This window comes from Pristiophorus japonicus, chromosome 6 (genome assembly GCF_044704955.1).
Source record: "Pristiophorus japonicus isolate sPriJap1 chromosome 6, sPriJap1.hap1, whole genome shotgun sequence".
Classification (NCBI taxonomy): Eukaryota; Metazoa; Chordata; class Chondrichthyes; family Pristiophoridae; genus Pristiophorus; species Pristiophorus japonicus.
In genome coordinates, this window is record NC_091982.1 from 68444304 (window position 1) to 68460625 (window position 16322).

Genomic DNA, 16322 nt, shown 5'->3' on the forward strand with positions numbered 1-16322 from the left:
CGGAGTGCTGAGGAGATATAAATGCTGAAGGTGTGAGATTTAGCTTCTGGCTGGCTCGCCGGGAATTTTTTTTTGACATGACTCGGCATATATTTAAAATAACCTCACCTGGAAACAGGAGAGATTTTTTAAAGAGGAAAATAAAAGTAGTTGTAAGAGTTGAGATGCAACATCCTCCCTGAATCGCTCTGCCTCTCCAGCCCCTCGTGATTCACAACTTCAAATCTTTCCTTCCGAGGCTCAGCATCCATTTTCCTGTACACCGTTGCACATATTGTTCTTCATTATAAAGGCGCTGCATAAAGGCAAATTGTGGTTCTTGTTTACAGAGTCGGATTCCCTTTGTGGGGAATATGGCCCTAGATACAACATGCTAATTGGCAAATTGAAACTTAAAACACAGCAACAGCAATCCTAACTGGTACTGTCTTTCAGCCACAGGGCCAGACGCGGGCAGCCCAGAGGTAGCTGGGGGATTACCTGCATTGTGGGTGTTGTGTATCTGTAAAGCATGCACTCCCATGTTCCGCCACCAGGGAGCTCATCCCCTGAAGTCCCAAGGGATCCCAGCATCCTTTGGGAGCACTGGAAATAAGCCGGCCCTCTAAGGCCTGTTCCTCACTCTAGAGTGTCTTATTAAAGACCGAGGTCACTGTTACTTTAGCCTCCCTGTGTGCAGCCTCATCTGTGTTAGGAACACAATAACTGGCGACGAGAATACGAATCCAACGCAAAGATGGAGCAAACTGTGGGCGTCCTGAAGAAGTTCTCGGAGGGTGAGGACTGGGAAGCCTATGTCGAACAGTTAAACCAGTACTTTGTAGCCAAAGAGCTGGACGGAGAAGGAAGCGCTACAAAAAGGAGAGCGGGCCTCCTCACGGTCTGTGGGGCACCGACCTACAGCTTCATGAAGAATCTTCTGGCTCCGGTGAAACCCACAGATAAGTCATATGAGGAGCTGTGTACACTGGTTCGGGAGCATCTTAACCCGAGGGAGAGCGTGCTAATGGCGAGGTATCGGTTCTACATGTGCCAGCGATCTGAAGGTGGCGAGCTAAGGCGACTTGCAGGACAATGTGAGTTTGATGGCTACCTGGAGCAAATGCTCAGAGACTTTTTGTACTGGGCATTGGCCACGAGACCATCCTACGAAAACTTTTGACTATAGAGACACTGACCCTCAGTAAGGCCATTGCGATAGCACAGGCGTTTATGTCCACCAGTGATAACACCAAACAAATCTCTCAGCACACAAGTGCTAGCAATGTTCATAAATTAACTGGAACTGTGTTTGCGAGCAGAAATGTACAGGGCAGAACCCACGAGTCTGCAACTGCCAGCAGGCCTCAGGTGACCCAGATGACTCAGAGCTCGCATCAAAGGATGAATGCAAGGCAATTCACACCTTGTTGGCGTTGTGGAGGCTTCCATTCAGCCTATTCATGCCGCTTCAAAGGGTATGTTTGCAAGAACTGTGGAACAATGGGGCACCTCCAACGAGCTTGCAAACGAGCTGCAAGCTCTGCAAAACCTACTAACCACCATGTGGCAGAGGAAGATCGGTCCATGGTGGATCAAAGCAATTTCGAGCCTCAGGAGGCAGATGCTGAAGTACACAGGATGCATACATTTGAGACGAAATGTCCACCTATAATGCTAAATGTAAAATTGAATGGCTTATCCGTAGCCATGGAACTGGACACTGGCGCGAGCCAATCCATCATGAGTATAAAGATGTTTGAGAGACTGTGGTGCAACAAGGCATTCAGACCAGCCTTGAGCCCCATCAACACGAAACTGAGAATATAAACCAAAGAGCTTATTACTGTCCTGGGCAGCGCCATGGTCAAGGTCAGAGGGCACGGTGCACAACTGCCACTCTGGATTGTCCCGGGCGATGGCCCCACACTGCTTAGAAGGAGCTGGCTGGGCAAATTCCACTGGAACTGGGATGATATCCAAGCGCTATCACATGTTGATGAGGCCTCATGTACCCAGGTTCTCAACAAATTTCCTTCCCTTTTTGAGCCAGGCATTGGAAACTTTTCCGGGGCGAAGGTGCGGATCCACCAGGTCCCAGAGGCACGACCCATTCACCACAAGCCGCGAGCGGTACCTCACATGATGAGGGAGAGTGTGGAAATCGAGCTGGACAGGCTGCAACGCGAGGGCATCATCTCGCCAGTGGAATTCAGCGAGTAGGCCAGCCCGATTGTTTCAGCACTCAAAAGTGATGGCACGGTCAGGATTTGCGGCGATTATAAAATAATTATTAATCGTTTCTCGTTACAGGACCAATTCCCGCTACCTAAGGCAGACGATCTATTTGCGACGGTGGCAGGAGGCAAGACATTCACCAAGCTCTACCTGACTTCGGCCTACATGGCGCAGGAGCTGGAGGAGTCTTCAAAGAGCCTCACCTGCATCAACACGCACAAGGGACTGTTCATCTACAACAGATGCCCGTTTGGAATTCGGTCGGCTGCAGCGATCTTCCAGAGAAACATGGAGAGCCTACTCAGATCGGTACCACACACAGTGGTCTTTCAGGACGACATATTGGTCACGGGTCGGGACACCGCCGAGCACCTACCAAACCTGAAGAAGGTCCTCCAGCGACTGGATCGCGTAGGACTGCGGCTGAAGAGGTCGAAATGCGTCCTCATGGCAACAGAAGTGGAGTTTTTGGGGAGAAAGATCGCGGCGGACGGCATTCGGCCCACAGACGCCAAGACAGAGGCTATCAGGAATGCGCCCAGGCCACAGAATGTCACAGAGCTGCGGTCATTCCTGGGACTCAACTATTTTGGTAACTTCCTACCGGGGTTAAGCACCCTCTTAGGGCCCCTAAATGTGTTATTGCGTAAAGGTGAGAACTGGGTATGGGAAAAAAAAACAAGTAATTGCTTTTGAGAAAGCCAGAAACGTTTTATGCTCCAACAAGCGGCTTGCATTGTATAACCCGTGTAAAAGACTTGTGCTAGCATGTGAAACGTCGTCGTACGGAGTCGGGTGTGTATTACAACAAGCTAACGTTGCGGGGAAGTTGCAACCTGTCGCCTATGCCTCCAGGAGCTTGTCTAAGACTGAGAGGGCCTACAGCATGATTGAGAAAGAGGCATTATCGTGTGTTCTGGGTAAAGAAAATGCATCAGTACCTGTTTGGCCTCAAATTTGAGCTGGAAACCGATCACAAGCCTCTCACATTCTTGTTCGCTGAAAACAAGGGGATAAATACTAATGCCTCAGCCCACATACAAAGGTGGGCACTCAAGCTATCAGCGTATAACTATACCATCCGCCACAGGCCAGGCACCGAGAACTGTGCGGATGCTCTCAGTCAGCTACCATTGCCCACCACGGGGGTGGAAATGGTGCAGCCCGCAGACTTGTTGATGGTCATGGAAGCGTTTGAAAATGATAAATCGCCTGTCACGGCCTGCCAGGTTAGGACTTGAACCAGCCAAGATCCTCTGCTGTCCCTAGTAAAAAAAACCTGTGTACTGCATGGGAGCTGGGCCAGCATCCCCGTTGAACTGCAAGAGCTAATCAAGCCGTTCCAGCGGCGAAAGGACGCGCTGTCCATTCAGGCAGACTGCCTGTTGTGGAGGAACCGCGTAGTGCTATCCAAAAAGGGCAGGGAGATGTTCATCTTGGATCTCCACAGCACACACCCGGGTAATGATGAAAGCGATAGCCAGATCCCACGTGTGGTGGCCCGGTATTGACTCTGACTTAAGAGTCCTATGTACAGCAATGCAGCGTATGTGCTCAGTTGAGCAACGCGCTCAGAGAGGCACCACTAAGTTTGTGGTCCTGGCCCTCCATGTCGACTATGCGGGCCCGTTTCTCGGTAAAATGTTCCTGGTGGTGGTGGATGCTTTTTCAAAATGGATTGAATGTGAAATAATATCGGGAAGCACCACCACCGCCACCATTGAAAGCGTGAGGGCCATGTTTGCCACCCACGGCCTGCCTGACATACTGGTCAGTGACAACGGGCCAGGTTTCACCAGTGCCGAATTTAAAGAATTCATGACCCGCAATGGGATCAAACATGTCACCTCGGCCCCGTTTAAACCAGCTTCCAATGGGCAGGCAGAGCGGGCAGTACAAACAATCAAACAGAGCATTAAACGAGTCACAGAAGGCTCACTCCAAACCCGCCTGTCCCGAGTACTGCTCAGCTACCGCACGAGACCCCACTCGCTCACAGGGGTACCTCGGCTGAGCTATTCATGAAAAGGACACTTAAAACTAGACTCTCACTGGTTCACACCAACCTGCATGATAGAAAAAGAAGGTAGAGAGCAGGCGGCAGCAACAAAATGTAAACGATGGTCGCGCCACTGTGTCACGGGAAATTGATCTGAATGACCCTGTGTATGTGCTAAACTATGGACATGGTCCCAAGTGGATCGCGGGCACGGTGATAGCTAAAGAAGGGAGTAGGGTGTTTGTAGTCAAACTAGACAACGGACAAATTTGCAGAAAGCACCTGGACCAAACGAGGCTGCGGTTCACAGACTGCCCTGAACAACCCACAGCAGACACCACCTTTTTCGAGCTCACAACAAACACCCAAAGGATCAATGACACCACGCCGGACCAGGAAATCGAACCCATCACACTCAGCAAGACCAGGCTCACCGAGCAGCCCTGCAGGGCCAACAACACACCAGCCCAGCGAGGGCACAGCCAACACACCAGAACAGACATTTGTACCGAGGCGGTCCACCAGGGAAAGAAAGGCTCCCGACCGCCTCACCTTGTAAATAGTTTTCACTTTGACTTTGGGGCCTTGGGGGGGGGCAGCGGGGGGAGTGATCTTGTGTATCTGTAAAGCATGCACTCCCATTTTCCGCCACCAGGGAGCTCATCCTCTGAAGTCCCAAGGGATCCCAGCATCCCTTGGGAGCACTGTATATAAGCCAGCCCCTAAGGCCTGTTCCTCACTCTGGAGTGTCTTAATAAAGACTGAGGTCACTGTTACTTTAATCTCCCTGTGTGCAGCCTCACATGTGTTAGAAACACAATAGTGGGCATGTGAATTTAAGAATAAGAACAGTTTATTAAATAACTTCTGCACTAAGGGTTAGTCAATATCAACAAAAAACAAGGTTTAGATCCAAGTATGATGGAAGGTTACACCCAAGCATTCAGCTCCCTTTCCCTCTCCCTTCGTTTGTTTGGAATCATAGAAATTTAGGGCACGGAAGGAGGCCATTTGGCTCACCGTGGCGGTGCCAGCCAAAAAGCAGCTATCCAACCTAATCCCACTGTACAATAGAGCTGGTCTCCAGTCGTCTTGGGTAATCCTTGCCACTGGACCAAGACCTAGCTCTGTCAAGCCCGTGTGGTGGCTGGTGTGCAACGGCCACCACACGTTAAAAAAATCCACGCACAGGCATCTTCCACCCTTCACGATGTAGTTCGGGATCTGGAATATTGGGTCCTTCATTGAAACACCTGTGAACTCATCCCTTTTTGGCATGGAAGCAAGTCATCCTCACTTCGAAGGACCGCCTATGATGATGACTGTCCAGCTCTTGGTCCGTAGTCTTGCAGGTTACGGCACTTTAAGTGCACATCCAAGTCGAGTTTGTTCCCAGGAGGTGGGCAAGACAGCATCTATTGCCCATTTTACTTGCTGTGAAGTCACTGGGGGGAGGGCAATGTTCTCTAAGAGGCGTTTTATTCCCCACGCCTTGTTTTCTTTTAATGGCCGATCGCTTCAAATTTCTGCGCATGCGGCGTGTTTACACTGCAAGAGCTGGTGAGCAGTCTGCACGGGACCTTTCAGATTGCTGAAATCACAGCCACGTGTCACCACACCTTAGCGGGAACATTACTAGGTGGGCTTTATTCTTGAGCTGCTGTGATGATGCTCTCACAATAGCATTAGGTAGGGAATTCCAGGATACCGAGCCAGCAATGAAGGAAAGGCAAAGTATGTGCAAGTCAGGATGGTGCGTGCCTTGAAGGGGCACTTGGAGGTGATGGGGATCCCATGATCAATCTGCTGTGCATTTAAAATATTCTGTATAAAACTCGGAATTTGCGGCCAGCCGCGAAGAAAAGATGCTTGCCACTGGCCCCGAGGAAAGCTGCCCAGAGATCTCGCGACCTCTGTGGTGAGAAGTTTGCCTTTTTCGATGTTCAATTGATTTCAGCACCGGGGAATCCACAGTGCAACGCTGCACTGACGGCAACACATATCTAAGCAGCCTATCACGTTGCAGATTTCTCAGACAGGGAATCAGGAAATGAGAGGCTGCTTTTATCTGAATTTTTTAAAAAGATGTTGAGCGAAAGAGATTGGGATTCTCACATGGGGATAAGGCAGAAATATCATGAACAAACTTTAAAATTGTAATTGTAATTTTTATCAAAATTGATTCATTTGACATCCACAAATAAAAAAATTAGTTTCTTAAGGCCAGAACATTTTTTTGGCAGTCAATACGCTTAACATTTAATGGCGTATTTAACAAGCGATATTACCATAGAAAAGCCCAAGTTTTGTTGGTTTCACTGATTACACTGACTGCTATGGGGGGGGGGGGGGAGGAAAGAGGGAAGAGACAGTAGCGCAGCCCGTGTTGGAGCAGTGAAGGACTGACCACAACTTCAGGATTTCTGCGTTTAGATGGAAATGCACTAAATCCTGAAGTTGCGGTCATTTTCAAAGGGGTAATAACAGCAAACGCTGTTAGCTTCCCCATCATTACCCACTATACATTCCGGGACAACGTTTCCTTTGACATATCACATGTATTATTGTCAATAGTAATCATTTTCCCTATATTGCTCTCTTGATCCTGCTAAAAATAAATCAATTTTTAATGCAATCATTAAAATCATTGATTTGCAGAAACTAGTACAGGAGCTGAACTTTACGATCCAGGTGGTGCAGACTGCCTGCCTTCAGTCTGAAAGAACGAACTTGCTTTTCAATAGCGCCTTTTATGACCTCAGGACCTCCAAAAGCACTTTGCAGCCAATGAATTACAACAGTGACTACACTCAAAGTAATGTGGGAAACATGGCAACCAATTTGCGCACAGCAAGCTCCCACACACAGCAATGTGATAATGACCAGATGATCTGTTTTTTGTTATAAAAGTAATGTTGGTTGAGGCAGATAGTAAAAGCTTTTATCGATATATAAAACGGAAAAGAGTGACAAATGTAAATGTTGATCCCTTAGATGAGAAGGGGAATTTAATAATGGGAAATGTGGAAATGGCTGAGACCTTAAACAATTATTTTGCTTCGGTCTTCACAGTAGAAGATACAAAAATCATGCCAAAAATTGCTGGTCACAGGAATGTGGGAAGGGAGGACCTGGAGACAATCACTATCACTAGGGAGGTAGTGCTGGACAGGCTAATGGGACTTAAGGTAGACAAGTCCCCTGGTCCTGATGAAATGCATCCCAGGGTATTAAAAGAGATGGCGGAAGTTATAGCAGATGCATTCGTTATAATCTACCAAAATTATCTGGACTCTGGGGAGGTACCATCAGATTGGAAAGCAGCTAATGTAACGCCCCTGTTTAAAAAAGGGAGCAGACAAAAGGCAGGTAACTATAGGCCGGTTAGTTTAACATCTGTTGTGGGAAAAATGCTTGAAACTATCATTAAGGAAGAAATAGCGGGACATCTAGATAGGAATAGTGCAATCAAGCAGACGCAACATGGATTCATGAAGGGGAAATCATGTTTAACTAATTTACTGGAATTCTTTGAGGATATAACGAGCATGGTGGATAGAGGTGTACCGATGGATATGGTGTATTTAGATTTCCAAAAGGCATTCGATAAGGTGCCACACAAAAGGTTACTGCAGAAAATAAAGGTACGCGGAGTCAGAGGAAATGTATTAGCATCGATAGAGAATTGGCTGGCGAACAGAAAGCAGAGAGTCGGGATAAATGGGTCCTTTTCGGGTTGGAAATCGGTGGTTAGTGGTGTGCCACAGGGATCGGTGCTGGGACCACAACTGTTTACAATATACATAGATGACCTGAAAGAGGGGACAGAGTGTAGTGTAACAAAATTTGCAGATGACACAAAGATTAGTGGGAAAGCGGGTTGTGTCGAGGACACAGAGAGGTTGCAAAGAGATTTGGATAGGTTAAGCGAATGGGCTAAGGGTTGGCAGATGGAATACTATGTCGGAAAGTGTGAGGTCATCCACCTTGGGGAAAAAAAACACAGTAAAAGGGAATATTATTTGAATGGGGAGAAATTACAACATGCTGAGGTGCAGAGGGACCTGGGGGTCCTTGTGAATGAAACTCTTTTTGGACAATTAGTTCAAGTACCCCCTGAATACAGGGGTGGGATAGAGCCTCCAGTCTCCCATCCAAGTACTAACCAGGCCTGACTCTGCTTAGCTTTCAAGATCAGATGAGAGTGGGCATTTTCAGACTAGTGTGGCCGTAGGCCAAACGGCCTCAGACTCTGAAAAGTACAAAAGTCACATGCGATAGCATCGGCTGCTCTAGATGAGTCTCGAACTCACAACCTCGGCATTTCTCGGGCTTGATACTGTCCTATAAGTACCGCGCGCTAACCGATTGCGCAAAAGTTAGTTTGCAGGTGCAGCAGGTAATCAGGAAGGCGAATGGAATGTTGGCCTTCATTGCGAGAGGGATGGAGTACAAAAGCAGGGAGGTCCTGCTGCAACTGTATAGGGTATTGGTGAGGCCACACCTGGAGTACTGCATGCAGTTTTGGTCACCTTACTTAAGGAAGGATATACCGGCTTTGGAGGGGATAGAGAGACGATTCACTAGGCTGATTCCGGAGATGAGGGGGGTTATGATGACAGATTGAGTAGACTGGGTCTTTACGCGTTGGAGTTCAGAAGGATGAGGGGTGATCTTATAGAAACATTTAAAATAATGAAAGGGATAGACAAGATAGCGGCAGAGAGGTTGTTTCCACTGGTAGGGGAGACTAGAACTAGGGGGCACAGCCTCAAAATACGGGGGAGCCAATTTAAAACCGAGTTGAGAGGAATGTCTTCTCCCAGAGGGTTGTGAATCTGTGGAATTCTCTGCCCAAGGAAGCAGTTGAGGCTAGCTCATTGAATGTATTCAAGTCACAGATAGATAGATTTTTAACCAATAAGGGAATTAAGGCTTTACGGGGAGCGGGCGGGCAAGTGGAGCTGAGTCCATGGCCAGATCAGCCATGATCTTGTTGAATGGCAGAGCAGGCTCGAGGGGCTAGATGGCCTACTCCCGTTCCTAATTCTTATGTTCTTATGTTCTTAGGGTGGCATTGTCTATTTTCTACCCTGCTGAAGGTTGAGCATAGCTACTACATACATGTTCCTGTGCTTGTCTGCTCTTTCCTTAAATTCAGTTCTAACAAATTCAGTTAATTGTGCAGAATAATTTTATTCCTGTCCATGAAATAACACAACCTTAAACAGTTGCAAAACTTTCCAGGCAAAAAAAGTGAAAGACCCATGTTGAAACCCTTACTTCGCTTCAACCACACACTTCCATTTCACTGTATGAGCTAATTATTTTTTTTTAAATTCGTAGCCAATCTTTCCAATTCTTTGTCAAATCACAAACGCCAGAGGTCACCTTGCACACATCAAGGATCACTCTGCGCCAATGCTCTTAGCCAAAAGGCCTAGAGCCACTGCACCGTTCCTGGAAGTAATGCAATACCAGGTTCGTGCCATGGAGGTGGATGGGTCAGGCCCCCCACACACCTCCGTGGAGGTGGATGGGTCAAGCCACCCCACCTACCTCCTATTTCCAAAAAGCATAGGAGAACCACCTTCCTGATCCAGGGAGAACCACTTTGGGGTCATGGTTACTCCCCTGTCAGGTCAGTTACGCATGATCTTAGCCAAAAGGCCGAGAAGCGATGTATGAGCTAATAGTGATTCACAACACGGGCTGCAATAATAAGGCGCGCAGAAGGGCTCCGATCCCAGCTGCCACATGCTTCTCAAAGCTCCATTTCCTCACAGTGGTACTGCAGCAATTCTCCAGGTGCAAATAATGTATATTCATAATAGACCAAAATCCCATTCTGACAAACGAAATCACTCCTGCTGCAATATAGAACGGCACTAAATACAGATTTAGAAAGATTTGATTTTGCCAGAAAGAGGGCTGCGTACATTGTTTTAAATAAACTTGTCACAGGAACTCCGGATCAATGAGAGCAGTGTTAAAATTACTGATGCCTACTGAAATAATTTGATTAAAAAATGTACGTAAAAGACAATCCAATAAAAAGCTCGATTTTCTGCTTTGTGCTAGTTTTTAATTAAGTCAATGATGCGCAAAAACTACACAACCTGCCGTACCATCTCAATTCACTACTTCTTCTGAAATATAATCGACGCTGAGTCTTGTTGCCGAAGTGTAGCAGGCAAACAAAATCTCGGTGGATTTCTCCGGATCTTGAATCCGGGGACTTGTCAGCATGGTGGGGGAGTTCTGCCCAACTGACTAAAAAAAGAACAGGCTGCACATCTTGTGTTGCTACGACTGGTTTCCTCATTAAAGTGATCGATCGCAGCCCAACTCTTGCCAGTTCAGCATTTCACACTCGGCGTGAGACACATACAGATAATACGCGAACAAAGCCACTCAGAGCATTTTAAACACAATCTTTGCTCATCCTGTCTTTTACTGTTACCCAACTTCTACTTGATATTTTTAAGTTAGAAACAACTTACTTGCCACCTTGCATTCCATTGCTCTTGGGAGTTTCTCTATCTATTTTGGCTGGGAAAAACTTAATTTGAAACTCTGGTGTTTACATGCATCAAATCAAGAAGGGTTGCTGCAGGACAAGTTACCTGTTCATGAGACTGCCAGTCTGAACTGCATGAAATCAGGCATTTTTATTTTAAGAAGGATTAAACTCTCTCACACATAACCGGCAACAGAACCAGGACACAGCTGTGCTTTATATTGTCAGCAGTACGGTACGGTAGTGTAGTGGATATGCAACTGGACTAGTAACACAAATTCAAATCCCACCGCAGTTTGAGAATTAGAATTCGGTTTTTAAAAACTGGAAATAAAAATCCGGGCCTGGTAAAAGTGACCATGAAGCTGTCGGATTGTCATAAAAACCCAACTGGTTCACTAAAGTCCTTTAGGGAAGGAAATCTGCCGCCCTTACCCGGTCTGGGCCTATCGGTGGCTCCAGACCCACAGCAATGTGGTTGACTCTTAACTGCCCTCAGAAATGGCCCAGCGAGACACTCAGTTTGCATCAAACCCGCTACCAGCGGTTCAAGGTGGCGGCTCACCACCAGCTTCCCAGGGCAACTAGGGATGGACAATAAATGCCGGCCTTGCCAGTGACGCCCACAGCCCAATAATGAGTTTTTCAAAAAAAAAACACCATTAGCCAACAAAGCAAAATGACTCCAGAATGTTGAACTGTTGAAAACATTTCTGCACAGCTTCCATAAATAAAGGACAGTTGTGAATCCTATAGGATGACATTTGCTGCCAGTCCACTTTGTTTTCATTAAAAAAAGAAAAACGAGAATGGATTTCATCCTGGACAATGGTGGGGAACAGGAAGCAGGCAGATAAATACATCAAAAGCAATTAATTTCCACCCTACCTGTAAAGAGGAAAAAGATCAAGACCATGATGAGTGTGTATCCAAAGTATAATATTGTGCTTGCAGCCCCGGAAATCTGAAGCTTGGAGAAGAAGTAATGAACGGCATAGATGAAGAAATATACAGCTGTGAAGCCACTGGTCAGGAATGACCTCCACCACCAGTGGTAATCCTACAAAGCAATAACCGTAGAAAACCTTTGTTAAACAGGATTTGTTCAAAGAGAACTGGACACTGCACAACGTCAGATTATCGAGACACTAAAATACATCGCGTTTAATTCGTGCAGAGTTTTCAAAATAAGATTGAAGAGTCAATATCTTTACGGGCAAAGTTCGAGAGATGTTTCATTATTTAAATGTAAAGCTGCAGTAATTTTATCAAATTCAGGAGTGGTTTACAAAGTTTAAATGAAGGCAACATATGACAGGAGCGGGAGTGTGCACAGCAGATGGCCATTAAACAGATAACTTCAACAAAATGTAAATTACAAAGCAAACACCATAATAAAGTACAAAACCTAAAATACTGTGGATGCTGGAATCTGAAATAAAAACAGAAAATGATGGAAATCTCAGCGGGTCAGGCTGCATCTGTGGAGAGGAACAGAGATAACGTTTCAGGTTTGTGACCCATAACAAAGTGATTGCTTTCTTCCCTTCCCTCTTGAATGCATAGATTCCTGATCAGGGTACAGCTCTCCTGGCACGGGGAAACTCTCCAGTATCTGGGCCAAGTGACCATGAGCATCAGCGGACTATCGCCAAGGATATCACAGCCGAGCTAATCCCGTGCTCACCCAAAGACTGCACACCTGCACTACCAACAGTAGTCAACAGATGGCAATCAGGAGCAGGGAGTCAGGCCCATTTTCTGTCTCAAAAATATAATTGTCTTGAAATGACAGAGGTAAGTCAGCAGAGGTCTTCCTGTGGAAACACAGCAGGAAGTTAACTACAACCCATGATACAAGTTCAGAGCAATAATTAATTTGATAATTGCCTTCCAGAAAACTGCAAACCATCTATTAAAATGACTGAATCCCTCCTGCACCACTGCCATGTTATCTGGTCTGGGTGCAATCAGGTACCACATCACAATTCTACCATTTGACCCTTGAAAGTCATGTCAACGACTGACCCGAGAAGGATCAATCTTTAAAGTCTCAAATGACAGAAAAGCTGAACTCTGCAGTCAATTCTTATCCAATGATAAATATTTCGATTACTTCAAGCTCTGAAGTGTGTGTGGGGGGGGGGGGGGGGGGGGGGGACGACCCAGGGGGTTACGTTAAAAAGATATAGAATATACTGAACTGGTTCATTAGAAACTAAAGCAAAATTCAAATAAAAATTGAAAAGAATAAAGAGAATAGCAAGAGAGGGTGAGAAGTCTACCTGTATATATATATTTTTTCCCAAAACGAGGGAGTGTCCTGCTCGAGTCATCGGGTTGGCCATGCAGCAACTACGGAAGAATCCACATGCTTGTACTCCATAACCTGTAGGCTCTCTGCAGGCTGCCTGGCCTCTCTCCCAGCCCAACCCAAGTTAGCCTCTTGCCCAGGCCCCACTCCTGGACCTCCCTGTTACCCAGGCCTGCACCTCGGCCACCCCAGCCCTGGGGCCCCACTCCTGGACCTGCACCTCGGCCTCTACAGCCCTGGGGCCCCACACCTGAACCTGCCCGTTACCCAGGCCTGTACTTTGGCCTCTCCAGCCCTGGAGCCCCACTCCTGAATCTGCCCGTTACCCAGGCCTGCACCTAGGCCTCTCCAGCCTGGGGCCCCACTCATGGACCTGCCAGTTACCCAGGCCAGTACCTTGGCCTCTCCAGCCCTGGGCCGCACTCCTGGACCTCCCCGTTACCCAGGCCTGCACCTAGGCCTCCCTGGATGGGTCCAGCCTGATGTCCACACTCAGACCTCCCCACAGCCAGTCCCACTTCCCAAGCCTTGCACTGGGCTCCACCACCCCAGAAGCAGCACGGAGCTTTGGGGAAGCTGCCAACCTAACAATCCTGATAGCTACCCACGCCCAAGTAGCAATCCAGACAACCACCGTCTTGCAAAAAAGTTTTTTTTTTTTTTTTTAAGTCCCCTCCGCTTACAGCAGGCCCGATGGGGTCAACCCCATTTGCCCGCTATACGCAGTGAACGCTGTAAACAGCAAATCTACATATAGGGTACTATCGAAACCCCATACATTTTCAAAAATCTCCTCTTAGCTTTCTCTGCTACAGTGGAAACAGTCCCAGTCTCTCCTCATAATTAGTTTCCCATCCCTGGTGAATCGGCACTGTCTCTCTGTGGCTTTAACATCCTTTCTATAATGGAGAGGCCTGACCACACCCCCTACTTCAACTGTGGCCTAAACCAATGCTTCGCATACTTTGTTTCTTTGTTCTTGTACTCTGTGAATTTATAAAACCTAAAATGCTAAACGCCTTTTTATGGCTTTGCCTCCTCACACCTTCAGGGAATTACCTCCGAGACCCTGGGTCTTTCTGCTCATCCATACCCTACAGCACCTTTCCACCAAATGCATATTCTCATTCCTTGTGTTTCTTTTCCCCAAAATGTATCACCTCACACTCAACCACATTAATGGAAATAGGAGGTGGGTGGGGTGGCTTGACCCATCCACCTCCACGGAGGTGTGTGGGGGGCCTGACCCATCCACCTCCATGGCACGAACCTGGTATTGCAGTACTTCCAGGAACGGTGCAGTGGCTCTAGGCCTTTTGGCTAAGAGCATTGGCGCAGAGTGATCCTTGATGTGTGCAAGGTGACCTCTGGCGTTTGTAATTTGACAAAGAATTGGAAAGAATTGCAACGAATAATAAAATTTTAAAAAAATGTAAAAAACTGTATCTGCCACCTGTCTGACAACTCTGTTGACCTGTCTGTCTTATCATAGAGATTTACTGCACAGAAGGAGACTATTTCGGCCCATCATGTCTGTGCCGACCAATAAAGAGCTATCCAGCCTACTTTCCAGCTTTTGGTCTGTAGACCTGTAGGTCACGGCACTTCAAGTGCACATCCAAGTGGTTTTCAAATGTGGTGAGGGTTTCTGCCTCTACCACCCTTTCACAGTGAGTACCAGACCCCCACCACCCTCAGTGAAGAAAATTCTCAAATCCCCTCTAAACCTCACCCCAATTACTCTAAATCTATGCCCCCTAATTGTTGACCCCTCTGCTAAGGGAAAGAGGTCCTTCCTATCCACTCTATCCAGGCTTCTCATAATTTTATACACCTCAATCAGGTCTCCCCTCAGTCTCTTCTGTTGCAAAGAAAACAGACCCAGCCTATCCAGTCTTCCTGGAGGCTTTTACAACCCATCTCACAGTTTACTTTTGTGCGGTCAACAAATTTCAATATTGTGCCCCCTATGCCCAAGTCCAAATATATTTGAGAACAAAACTGGAGGCAGCACTGACCCCTGGGGTACGTGCTCCAAACTGAACAGCACCCATTATCCTTCATTCTGTTTTTTGTCCATCAGCCAATTTTCTATCCATCCTTCTACATTTCCTCCAATACCATGTACCAAATTTTTGTAATAAGCCGAGATACCTTATCGAATGACTTGAAAAATCCACACAAACAAACATACTACATTCCATTATCCATTCTTCAACAAACAAAATGAGTCATACACAACTTGCTCTTAATAAATCCCGACTGGGTGACCTTGGTTGATCCATGTACTTCAAAGTGCTCACTAATTGAAATCACATTAGAAACTGGTCTTTAGGTTGAAGTTATTTTCACCCTGCATTCTGCTAATGGTATCTAAAAATGTGCCTGAATTAAATTACATTGAGAAAAAAATAATAAAGCAAGCCACGCTTTGCATTGGGTACAAGGGAAAGGAGTCAATCTTTCAGATATTGGATCCTCAATTACCTTCCGTAGACGTAATATCGCATTCCAACAAACCCAAACAACAAACGTGAAACAGCCATAAATAAAATGCACTCTATTTAATTAGAATACACCCAACAGAATGAAGCCGAACTTTTTGTCTCTGCAGAACTATGGAATAAAAAGAAATGTAGATTTGAAACAGACTTCAAGTTACACTGAGCGGTAAAATGTCTCTGTGCCAGCAACCTTTCAGCATGAATTGTTGCTGCCTTACTTTAGCAATTGGAACATGAGGCAGTGAAGTTGGAGTACAAACCTCTGCACAAAGGTGGAAGTAACAGAGTAGGATGGTAGCTTCTGAGCAAGTGATGAGGAGAATGATGAACACCAAGAACAGGAAACCAAACATGTAATACATCTGATGAGACCTGAAAATGGAATATATAAATTAATTAGTGCAAGGCGCACACACTGCAAAGTGTCGATGTAAAACCCGATAAATAAAGCAAACGTGTTGCTCGAGCAACTTCTTACAATTAGACCAGAGGCAATGCCCTGGGTGCAGGAACAACTGCAATAACTACAATTAAGTAAACTCCGAGGTAAAGCTTTTCAACTGCTCACTATTCCAGGATCATTCTGAAATGCAAAAATAACCCTACTTCTTGCTCCCTTGACCCTATTCCCACCAAACTGCTGACCACCCAACTTCCTTTTCTGGCTCCCATGTTAGCTGACATTGTTAACAGTTCTCTCTCCTCAGGTACTGTTCCCCAAATCTGCCATCACCACCCCTCTCCTCAAAAAAACAATCCTGACCCCAC

The 16322-nt window shown here is 46.5% G+C and overlaps 1 protein-coding gene and 1 pseudogene across 1 annotated transcript in view; both read right to left on the minus strand.

Annotated features, from left to right (window-relative positions):
* Positions 1-16322, minus strand: part of LOC139265679 (transmembrane 9 superfamily member 2-like) — a 124772-nt gene that overhangs the window by 12345 nt on the left and 96105 nt on the right. Inside the window, exons 15-16 of the mRNA XM_070882900.1 lie at positions 15815-15926; positions 11625-11796 (exon numbers count right to left, since the gene is read on the minus strand). Coding sequence (XP_070739001.1) covers positions 11625-11796; positions 15815-15926 — 284 coding nt within the window. The remainder of the gene's footprint in view (positions 1-11624; positions 11797-15814; positions 15927-16322) is intronic.
* Positions 9661-9898, minus strand: LOC139266393 (U2 spliceosomal RNA; annotated as a pseudogene).